The sequence below is a fragment of the Zea mays genome, chromosome 9, assembly GCF_902167145.1.
Source record: "Zea mays cultivar B73 chromosome 9, Zm-B73-REFERENCE-NAM-5.0, whole genome shotgun sequence".
Taxonomy (NCBI): Eukaryota; Viridiplantae; Streptophyta; class Magnoliopsida; order Poales; family Poaceae; genus Zea; species Zea mays.
The window spans coordinates 2,609,589-2,621,234 of NC_050104.1; the positions used below are offsets into that span (position 1 = coordinate 2,609,589).

The 11,646-nt window shown below is 41.0% G+C and overlaps 2 protein-coding genes across 2 annotated transcripts; both read left to right on the forward strand.

Annotated features, from left to right (window-relative positions):
* Positions 1–3,452: 3,452 nt before the first annotated feature.
* LOC103637787 (uncharacterized) lies at positions 3,453–8,261 on the forward strand. Its single transcript, XM_008660840.3, has 5 exons — positions 3,453–4,405; positions 5,602–6,049; positions 7,004–7,057; positions 7,191–7,246; positions 8,064–8,261. Exons 2-5 carry the CDS (start codon positions 5,765–5,767, stop codon positions 8,137–8,139), a joined length of 471 nt encoding a protein of 156 aa, XP_008659062.1. The 5' UTR covers positions 3,453–4,405; positions 5,602–5,764; the 3' UTR covers positions 8,140–8,261.
* Positions 8,262–9,996: 1,735 nt separating this feature from the next.
* Positions 9,997–11,299, forward strand: LOC100381758 (uncharacterized). Its single transcript, NM_001174560.1, has one exon. The coding sequence runs from the start codon at positions 10,380–10,382 to the stop codon at positions 10,752–10,754; it is 375 nt and encodes a 124-aa protein (NP_001168031.1). The 5' UTR covers positions 9,997–10,379; the 3' UTR covers positions 10,755–11,299.
* Positions 11,300–11,646: the final 347 nt, after the last annotated feature.

Here is an 11,646-nt window from a genome sequence, read left to right on the forward strand (position 1 = left end):
ATATTTCCGTGGCCGCGAAGAACACCTCAATCGGACTTCAGATCGGAAAGTTATTGCAGTTTGATTATAGCAGTTTTTCAGTCTCATAATTCTATGCAGAATGTGTTCTCTTAAGATTTAGGCAATTTTATCAACAGAATTAAACTTTGGGTTTGTAAGAAAAGTTGTAGATAATTTCATAAGCTTTCCAGATTGTTAAAGTGTACATTCATATGAATTATGAAACTCTAGTTATGTTCGTTTTATTGTGGTTGTTCCTGTTTGCCTGATAAAAATGAGCGGGTCTGTTCACTGGTAGGTTTCATCAAGTAAATGGCCTATGGAGACTTCTGTAGAGGGATAAAAGTTCTTACTGTCAGTAGAATTTCATGATTTTTGGTTGAGTAGTTTGTGAGATATCGAATTTTGAAGTTAACTACGCTGTTGTCTAAAACAAATTTAGTCAGTTATCTTGTCAGATGTTTTAGAACTTATAGATGGCAGAATTTAATTATCTATTGAATACCGAAGTTGTAGAGTATTTTGTGTAGATACTCCTAGATTATTTGTTTGATATCACCACTGTTATAATTTTAAAGATACAAAATTAACAAACAGTGTTGCTGTTGTATGACATGTGGTTCAGGGTGGGAGGCTTTCAACTAGGTCTTGGTTTCAAGTGTAGGAGCGATTTGTTCAACGAAGCATTTTATCACCCAAGACCGGCATCTTTTTTCTTTCCTGTTAACGCTTGTGCTTCATGTCATGATTATGATGATCCTACGAATGTCTAATGAATGTTTCTATGAATGTAAAGAATGATGTGATGAAATATGCAAATGTATGACCCAAACACACACGAAACCACACCCAGACTCTGCATCCCCTTAGGAATGACTTTTGAGTCTCTTCACCTTTTATTTCGGTGGCATTTAAGCTCTGCATCCCCTTAGGAACGACTTTTGAGCTTGTTCACCTTCTATTTCGGTGGCATTTTAGCTCTGCATTTCCTTAGGAATGACTTTTGAGCTTCGGAACTTACTCTACGCTCCCTTGGGAACGACTTTTGTATCTTCAGAACTTACTCTGTGCTCCCTTAGGAACGACTTTTGTAGCTTCGTCACCCTCCAGGTGACAATTTAGCTCAGCATCCCCTTAGGGAAGACTTTGAGCTTCTCCTTGTTCTTTTTGCACTCGATGGTGCGGATACTTGTTACATGTTACATTCTTGGGAGAATTTGGCCCTTGTATTGCATAGGGCTAAACAAAAAAGTGAAAATTACAATCTATGGCCCCATTAAAAACCTTTCTCCCCTACTAAAAGGAAAAGGGTACCATAGGAAAAAGAAAATAAGAAAATTACATCAATTACACATAATATCGCCGAAGCTCATCCTCATTCCAAGACCTGGATATGTCGTTGTCGTCCATGTCCTTCAGTCTGTAAGAACCGGGTCTTGACGAAGATACTACCAAAAAAGGATCTTCCCATTTTAGCTGAAGGTTCCCCACTATATCAGGGTTAGCTATCCTTCTGTCACACCCGGGCTTTAAGGAACAAAGCTGGGTGCATCTCATACATGCGCCAAAGAAGACAACATATATAATAACATAGTGTATAGAGATAAATGTCATAATAATCAGAGTATTTATTACATAGAGGAAGTCTTACAAAATAAAAGATAAATATAAAAGGATCTAAAATCCATCCTTAGCGCTAGAAAGCTGACTGGGAGACGCCACCTAGATCAAATCGAACTCCTCGATACTTGGCTCCACTTGAACCACCTGTTCTTCTCCTATGGGGGGTGTGAGACAGCAAGAGTGAGCTCACACATGTTCATCGCTCAACAAGTTGTGGGGAATAATGTGGCATGAACTCACCAAAGGTGGGAGTTCATGTGAAGTGTAAGGCCAATCAATGTAATAAAGGCTGAAGCTGAGCATTGCTTTTATAAGTTGGTCAAAATTTTATTAGCAGTTACTAGGTGTAAGTAAATACCAAACCTTAGAAATGATAAATAAAAGTTATAATAAAATAATCCCAGATGCAATGAAATGACAAATTAAGTTTAAGTTCTATAAATTAATCACGTGAGTGTCCGAGCCGCTCATGACCGTGAGCACGGCTAGTATACCAGTTTTACACTCTGCAGAGGTTGTGCATCTTTACCCACAAGTCATGTTACCCATTTGCCACAAAGTTGATCAGACCCCATACACCTCTACCAAGGAAGCGAGGCAGGGTACCACTACGAGGCCTTTACAAAGTTCCACTAGCTTCAGAAAATCCGCTATAGTTTATAGGAAGCTCCAGTGCAGGAATCCCTCGCCTGATCGCCATTGCAGCAAAATCAACCCAAGGACCTCCCCACACTAACCACTCCCCTACTACCCTTGCCCCTTTCGGGTAAGGTAGTCATCCACTAGCTTTCCTAGTTAATCAGCCAAGGGCGTCCCATTAAACCCTTGTGGTAGCATTGTTTTCCCGGGTGGTTCTCCATGTTCCCATTAACATAGTGACCTTATCATGAACAATAAATAATGAACAGATAAAATAAAGTATAACAATGAGTGATGAATATCTTTATACCCAAAGCCACATAAAGCAATAACATGTACTACCCAAAAATTTAGTAGTAAAACCAGTGGTGAAACAAGGTATAAAGATAGTCAAAATCTAGGGTAACCTATTAGGTCCCATCAAAATTAACCTATGCAGATCATTATGATTAATAAGAACATGACTGGGTAAAAAGGAAGTGATCAAGGGCACAACTTGCCTGGCACTTGAGATTCTAGGTACCACTTGCTCTTCAAGTGACTCGTGACCTCGCTGCTAGTCATAGCAATACAAACAAACATGGCATAGACAAAATTAACATCACACCAAACATAAGAACAAACTGAATAATAATGATCTACGTGAAGCTACGAGATCGTGGGATCGAGAGCTACTAAGATCGGAGTAGTGGTCATCAAGTTATGATGTGATTAAATGATTAAAACTAGGTTTTATTTTATAATTGCAGAGAAAAGATAACCAAAAATAGTAATTAATTCAACTTTAATCTTAATTATAACTTAACTAGAGATCATACTTTAATCAAGTTATAATTATGGACATGTTAGATTTGATTTAGAAAAGCTAATCTAGTAGACATAGGATATAAAAGTATGCGACATTGTATAATTACTATTGCTACTGCGTAGTAAATATTTATACGAGACTAACGCAACTTAAACAGATCAATTTGGAGTTTAAATGGGAAAGTTATGAATTTCTGAAGATTTTATATGTTTTGTACAAGATTAAATAGGGTATAAATTTTTAATGTGACTATCATGTCAAAACAGTGGCACTAATTGATAAACAATAATATTACAAAATTATAGAAATTGGAATGGATTGATTTGGACTTCATATGAATCTCTACTACTAATTATGTAGCTATTGTAGGCGTGCACACCCTATTGTTCTGCCACTGCCGCGGCCGTACCCCGCCCCGCATGCTGCCCGGAATCAGCGCCTCCGCCGCCGCAGCCCTTCCAGAAATCTCCATCCCGAATCCTCCGCGCCCCCGCCTGCCCCCGCGCATCCCGCAGCCCCCGCCCCCGCGCATCCCGCAGCCTTGGCGTCGTGGCCGCCGCCTCTGCTCCCTCCTCCATCCCGCGCAACAACGACGACCGTCGGGGCCTCGCCTGGCAGATCAAGCGGGGAATCCACCCGCCAGGCGTCTCCCTGACAGTGGTAGACGGTGGCGGCGATGGGGGCCGAGAGCGAGGATGCCCCTTCCCCATCCTCTACCCTCCCTTGCGATTCCAGCATTGGTGCCCGCATCCCCGCCGTCCGAAGCATGGCGCTCTTCGTCTCCTCCCTCGCCGCCGCCCTCTCCCACCTCTCCCTCCCATCGACCTCCAACCCCAAGCCTCACCCAGCCTCGCTCCTGCGCCTGCGCTCCACCTACCGCCGCGCTGTTAGCCTCGCGGTGGCCGGAGCAAGAACGGCAATAGGATGAAGCTGCTGCTGTCCAACCCCTACGGCTTCAGCAGCCCCCGACATCGTGTGTCGGGATCTGGGACTCCAGCGGCAAGGCGACCACTATGCCGCACGGGCGCGGTGCAGGAGCTCCTCCAGCGGCGCCGCAACTGCCTCTGAGCCCTCATGGTCCAGCTCGAGTGCTCGACGCACCCGCTCCGCACCCGCCCTTGTCCCCCAGGTGTCGGCGTGCGGGATTCGGTAACGGTGTTGGAGCTCATCCAGTGGCGCCGCAACCGCCTCCGATCCCTCAAGGTTTGGCTCAAGGCTGATGGCCAGGTCGACCGTCTCCTCCATGCGCAGGGGAAGAGGAAGGAGCTGGAGCAGACGGTGAATAGCTTCTCTGATTTCTCCCTCTCCGGTCCTGTTGCAAAGAGCCACAAACTGGTGAGTCACAGAGTCGGTGAGATGTTCATGTTTTCTTTTAGGCTTTTATTGAATTGAGGGTTCTTATCTGTTTTTTGTTGGCGCAATCTTTTGTTGTGATCTTTTGCTGCTACTATGCCTGTGAGTTTGCCTCTTTAAATTACTTATTGGTGGACTCCTGACTAGGGTGGTTGATTATAGGGATTAGGAAGCAGCGGTTTACATGTCAGCAACAATGTTTCATCAAATATGTTTCCAGTTTTTACACCATTTTCATAGTTCAGATTAACCATCTTTGGTTTACTCAGCAGTATCTGCTCTGTCAGGATGCAAAGAGTGTATGCAACTGACAACCCGCAAATTAGTAGCCCTTACGTACTTCATCCTATTTTAGGAGAATGCCTATTTCTTCACATGCAGCTATTTCCGGATCATATTGTTGTTGCTTTCGTTGGAATTGTTTTTGTTGTAGACATGTATTCTCATGGCATCATTTTTATACATTTATGCTCATTTGTTGCGACAGAAACCTGTTGCCTAGCAAAGTAGCACCCTGCTTTCTGCTTGATCACGTCAAGTGAAGAAGGAAAAACCATGTACAAGTTGCAGATTTTGACTGCATATAGACAAGGGTTCATCATGCATGTTGCACTGCATGTCTTGTTACGCACATAGCAAAGCATTCTGTCATTTTGGTGTTTTTACATTGGTTGGAAGTCTTTATTTGTAATACTTATTGCATATGTAATGCCTCTCTGAATGAAAAGTTGCTTGTCCATATATAGGACCTCGGGCTCCCACCAATCCCTATTACTATTAAGAGTGAAATGTTGATAACCTTATTCATAGTTAATGCCTATGTTATGCATTCCAATAATGTATATCATTTTTTCATGCATTCCAATAATGTATATCATTTTTTCAGGCACATAGATAAGCATTTTTTCATGCATTCCACATAATGTATATCATATGTTTTATATTGTTTTTAACTCTCGTGGCAATAATGTACTTGTGTTATGCAGATGTAAACCATAGTCAACCTCACTTTTATCACTATATAAACCGTGTACCTGTGTTATTACAAAACTCTTATATAGAGGCCTGAAATACAATGAACTTAATCCCATTTTGTCTGATAAATTTAGCGTAGGGTGAATTGGGTGTGTGGTTCAGTGTTTGGTGATGGAATTGCTATTCTTTTTTATCAAATGCAGGTTAGGATGTCTTGGATCATCAGACAGATCAGCATGACTTGCAAGCAGCTAGCTACTGTTTACAGATGTCCTCTACTTGCCAAAAAATAACAAAGGGGTTCTCGTTCTTGAAAGCTGCATAGATAGCACCTCAACTTGGCCACTAAAACAACTAAGTTTTTTTATGGACATGTCTGATGTTTTTCTCAATAATTGTGCAAATTTTCCTTTCATAATTTTCGTCGTCGGGGGGCAGGAACCGGGCGGTGTACGTGCTGGCGCAGTGCACGCTGGACATGCCGCCGGACCACTGCCGGGCCTCCTCGATGGAGCCATGGCAGAGAGCGGCGACGGAAGGTCAGCGGCGACAAGATGGACGTGGCGGTCTTCGGGGCGCGGTGCACCCTGCGGTATGAGATGGACCTGCAGTTCTTCAATGTCACTGGCAACAGCAAGATGCTGTCCCTATGTAAGTTCCTGCCTAAGCACGTCAATCTGGAAGAAGAAAACAAGTTTCCTTCTATAGCATTACGAACCTGAAGGTCGCGTCATGCTTGTTATTCTGCAACCAATAATTCAGCGGCCTCCCCGAGGTAGAGCTAATCAATCTGAACTAGCAATCGGGCACACACAAAGACACCCTAAAACAGCGGATGGTTTCTTTAGTGATTGTGAGACAGGTTTTTGGGTAGCATGTAGGGCTGGTAATGGATCACGATCCAAATATTTTTTACAATCTGTTAGGGCCCTAAACTAATTTTAGTTCAAAAATGAATAGAAATAGAGTCTGTTCTTGTAACTTTATAGAAACAACTTTATAGTGAAAGTTTTTTTACGTAGTTTGGCTGATTGCAAGACTAATAAGTATCAATTGTTTGATACTGAATATTTGTGTTTTGTCTCCTGCAAATAAGTAACTTATACTTTGACTATGTTACGGTAGTTAACTAGGTTTTATTCACATATATCTACTATTCTATATAGTCAAAGCAAGGTGGCACCCCAGTGTTGATATTGGTAAATCATGCGTAAATGGGTGTGCTGAAATGATGGAGAACAATAGGGAACATAGAATTGCTCTTGTTGCTGCTGGATTAGCTGCTAGAATCACTTCAGGTATTTTAATTAGTTATTTATTCCATTCGTAATATGGACTCAATGAACCGAAAATGAAAGGGATGTATTTCCAGTTTTGTTTCAGCTTGCTAAGATATTGGCCGTTTTTATCGAAAATTGCACTTCTGTTTAGGAAGTAGAAACATTAAATGTTTTAAGAATAATAAATTCCTTTTTATAACCTTCTCCATCTCATATCTTATTGTGGAAAAAGAGTTAATTGATTCAGCATAATAAAGCATAAGAATATTTGGTTGTTCATTTTTTAATAATGTATATGTTTCTGATTCACCTTCGATTTTTACAGATTTTTACAGATATTTTTAATAATGACCTCAGTGGACCCTATGCATTTCTTGAGGTATGAGTCTTGTGTGCATAAGCTAGAGCATATGATTGTCATAGTCACTTCTGATCAATTTTACTTCTAAGGCATGTGTTGGCCTCAATAATGTCATGAGATACCAATAATAATTATTCTCTATATTTGGCAGCCACCTTTTGTTCAAAGATCCCTTCTATATAAGATACAGGCAAGGAGAAAAAATAGGTTTGGCCCTTAAACGATCTGTCAAATATTTTGAACATTTGATCTCGCTGTGTATCGTTCTATGTTCAGTTCAACAGCTTGATAAATGAGGTTCAATATCGTGCCTATGTCTCCTATGTTTAATGTCATGGCATGGGCACAACCAAGAGTGGTGAGCACCAGCGGTGCACTTTACCAATTTAGGATTAGGACTATAGTTTCTTTGTTAGTTAGTTTTTTAGCTGTCGCCGTTGTAAGATCATTTGAGGCTTAGCTTATTGGAGTTTCTCTTCCAGTTTCCTTTACTATTCTTTAGGAACTATGTACATAGAATAAGTAATATAAATTGTTGGTGTCTTCTTCTCATGATTATGTTTTTACTTGGCTACAGCTCCAAAGGTTGTAGGATTAATATATCATTTTGGTGTCAAATAATTGGAGTTAGTCATTTATTTGTTTGTGTCAGAAATCTGGAGCCTTTTATTGCTCTGAATGCCCAGCAGCTAAATAAGGGTATTGTTCTGAATTTAGTCACACCTTTTCATTAATAAGACCAAAACATTTCATTTCATAAATGTCAATGAGGTTTGGAGAAGAGAAGAAAGAGCAATAACCAAGTAACCAACAATCCACACACTGTTATGCTTCTATGTTTTTATACATTCAAGTTTTCAACTTTTAATAGACGTCTTAACTAGATGGCTTCATATTCTTCATGTGCATAGTAAATAATTACTCAGGTGTTATCTTTTTTATGAACTACCTGCACTATTCAAACAAGAAACTTGTTTGTTGCTGTTATTGGTCTGTGTTTGACAGTTTATCTCTACCAATGTAGGATTCAGATAACTGTATCACTTTCTGCAAGTACAAATACACAAACACAGAATATCTTTCCCTTTATGTACTTTTAGCTAGACCTTCCAGTAATATTTCGCTTGAGGGGGTAGGTGCAACTCTCCTCAGTTTGTGAAAACGAGTAATGAATTTTTAAGTTTGCCTACTATAGGATCTTATTTCTGATGCACGATTCATTTTTCAGCATTCTCCGATATATCGAGTGGGATGATGCTTGGTGGACGTGTACATACTAATGTGATGCACCTTAGCCACATCGAGGTGGACGGAAAACCTAACTCTACTAGATTCTAATGTCCACTCATCTTTTGTCCTCTTGCAGATTAATCGGTCTCGAAGCTTCTGATACACTCAGTTCTCACATGTCGCATGAAATGGACCTCACTAGAAACCAAACACCCTTGAATCGCAGTCACCCACGTCGCCAACAGGAGTGACTTCCTCACCCTGCTCCACGCCCTGCCGCCGCAGAGCGGGAGCGGCGGCTGCGACGGCCGCGGTGCTGGGGAGGAGGATGCCTCCGCGCTCGCCAACTCCCTCGACGCGCTTTGCAAGGCCTGCAAGCCTGAGGTGCGTGTACTCACTCCTTCACTCGTGCGCAACTTGTTCCTTCTCCAACGTGTTCCAGAACACCACAGCATGCCTCTGTCCACAGTAAGCAAGAGAACAAAACCCGCGGGACTGTGAACAAGCGCAGAAAGAAATACGAATGCAACAAGTCCTACATTCTGTTCTCCTTTTTTGGGGGGCCAAAACGTTGAGGTCTCAACTCACTCGTGCAAGCAGTTTCATCGCCACCCCCATGTGAGCAATCCGGGACACCGCGGAGATGCCTCGTGAGGAAAGCGGTACGGCGAGGCAGAGCAGCGTCGGTGGTCGTGGAAGGATGGAGCAACAACCCCACATGTTTTGTTCTAATGTAAGTTATTGCAACCTAAATTTAAATTATGTGAATCCTTGAATTTGGAGACTACCGCTGCAAGCTGATCCATTTTAGCTGAGAACTCATTACTCCTAAATGAAGTTAAAATTGAGTTATATAGTTCAAGGGATGACAAGTTTTGATATTCTTAGATTGATCGCCTTGGGCGTGGATGTTTATTTGTTGTTACAACAATATAAACTATTGAGTATGCTCTCATTTTTTATAGGGTCCATAAGTTTGCACCACACAACCATTTGGTTTTATCTGTTGTCATTTGACCTTGATGGAAAGGAGTGAGATGAACTATGGAGGAATTCTGATATTATGGATTTCCATTTAACTTCATCGTACTTGCAAGCCATGCAATATGCTATTGTTGTTATTGCCCTTTATAATCTGTGATTGGACTATACTGTGTATTTAAAGCGGTATGCCACTTCTTCTAAATACTATCCAACCACAGATTGTTATTGCCCTTTATATCAAATGATTTTTATATTGATAATTAGTACTTCATTGGTTCTTCATTTAATTGGAATTCAAACAAGGATTTCGGTAAATATGAGTGTCAACTTTTGCTTTGCATTCTTCTGTATAGTACAACACACATTGTTTCTTGCATTTGGAAGTTGTTGGTCTCATGTAGGACACAGTGGCGCCAAGGTTCCAGACTGTGGCGGGACTGGGCTCTGCAGCCGCTGCAAAGGAGAGTGCTTCGTCTTCAAGCAACTCTCGAAGGAGACGGCCACCAGGTCACACAAGGCCGCCAAGAACATGGCCACCGGATACACTTCGGGGTACTGTTACATACATCGTTAATTAATTCCTTGCTTGGATATCTACATGACCAATTCCAATTGCATTTGCATCTGTTGTAGGCTGTCCACCAATGGACCTACTGCAACAAGTACTCCTCCACCCGCGTGCCTGCATAAAATGGCAGGGGTTCTACCAACAATCAACACACATGTGAAGCGAAGCTGGGACGTGCATGTATGTGGATCCACGACACGTGCATCTGTAGGAACCCTGATTTTGGTATGGTTTCTACACTCAAATTCATCAGTATGATATAAGGCAATCTGCTGGCTGGTATTTAAGAGTGGCCCTCTCTTCATATCATCGAAAGGTAAAACTATTAGTGGCACACGTTGGTTTTTTCCTTTGTTTCCAACATGTAACATTATATTAGGGGTATGTGCAGTTTAGGGTAAGTAATATACTCCTTTGTGCTCAGTAAGTAATTGATAGAAGGTAGAAGAAGGTAGAAACATATGTGCAGTTTAGAGTTTACCTCTTTATGATTTCTGGGTAGCCACAATATTTTCACATTGCAATTCAAGTCCTTAGTACCCTGGTAATCAAACTAACATGTCAGAGCATCAGGCAAATTCATTGTGCACCTGCCTATTGTATGCTAAAGAAATCAGTTTTTTTGCATGTGTTAGTTGTCTCCTAACCTGCTGCATTTTCAATTTTTGTGTTCTGTGTTTTGTAATTTGGGAGCACCTTCACCATTGTGTTATTAGAGCTAGGCACCTTCACCATTGTGTTATTGATGATCTTTCTTGGTCTGAATGGAGTTTTTGCACCTATTCACATGCCAGAGAGTTTATGCATTGTCCTCCTTTTTTGGATACACTTTCTGTTAAAAAATGCTACACAGTTGCATTCTACTTACCTTGTGATTTTGATGGAGCTCTGTTGTTGTGCTTCTTTGACATTTGTCGGTCCTTTGAGCATTAGGTCTGCATCATGCATTATGTTGTTATCTATTGATCTATATATCCCATATTGTGGAGATCACTAAAATCTTAGTAATTTAAGTTCTGTTCAAACTTTCAATTCCATCGTCCGTGAAAAATTGATAAGTATGAATGTGTTGACTTGACTCCATTTTATCTTCTCCTTATTTGAGCTTGTATTCTTATTTTTTAATACATTGCTGCCCTGCACTGAGATTTCTATTGTAAATAAACAAAGTGCTATTTAAATTTTGATTTATTCCTTACGAATGTCTGTTGGTTTCAGGAAAGTGCTGAGAGAGGTGGCATCTAGAGGATGTCATGTCGAACGTGTGAAGTTTTTTTAGAAATATGTATATTTGTGTGAAGCTTTTTAGAAACTTGGCTCCATTTTATTTTCTATGTTCCTCTCGGCTTTGTTTCCTATCCTTTCCAATGACTTGCTATGCATTTGCACTGTATTTGGCATGTCTAAAACTGCTACACAAAACTTGATATATATTTTGTCTAAAAATACTATATCCTTGTTATGCTTGATTGATCTTTATTTTGTCTGCTCTTCTATTCTTGTGTGGGTCTATCAAGAATGAGGCAATTAGATAAAGATATATGCTTTGTCAGTATTAGCTGAGTCTTTGAGCGTAGCAGGAAAAGTCTTGGCACATCATTGTTTTAGTTATTATGATATGAACAACCTATTTTATATATAGAGCTCGTGGCAATGGAAGTCCCACAATAGGACGATGGAACTCGTGGCATCAAGTGGTGTCGCGCTCGGGCTTGCGCTCATCTACAACAAGGCACTATTTCCTGTGAGGGTTCCTATCACCATTGCGTTCATGTCGTGAGTACCTCGAGCTATTGGAGGCTCGTTAATTTGTGTTACGTGGCAA

What these genes read in the sequence shown, in the direction of transcription:
- LOC103637787 (XM_008660840.3), top strand. Translation starts at nt 5,765, where the DNA reads ATGGACATGTCTGATGTTTTTCTCAATAATTGTGCAAATTTTCCTTTC. An exon ending in CAGCAAGATGCTGTCCCTAT is followed by an intron (nt 6,050 to 7,003) that starts GTAAGTTCCTGC and finishes CGATTTTTACAG; the next exon opens with ATTTTTACAGATATTTTTAA. An exon ending in CAGGCAAGGAGAAAAAATAG is followed by an intron (nt 7,247 to 8,063) that starts GTTTGGCCCTTA and finishes CTACCAATGTAG; the next exon opens with GATTCAGATAACTGTATCAC.
- LOC100381758 (NM_001174560.1), top strand. Translation starts at nt 10,380, where the DNA reads ATGTCAGAGCATCAGGCAAATTCATTGTGCACCTGCCTATTGTATGCT.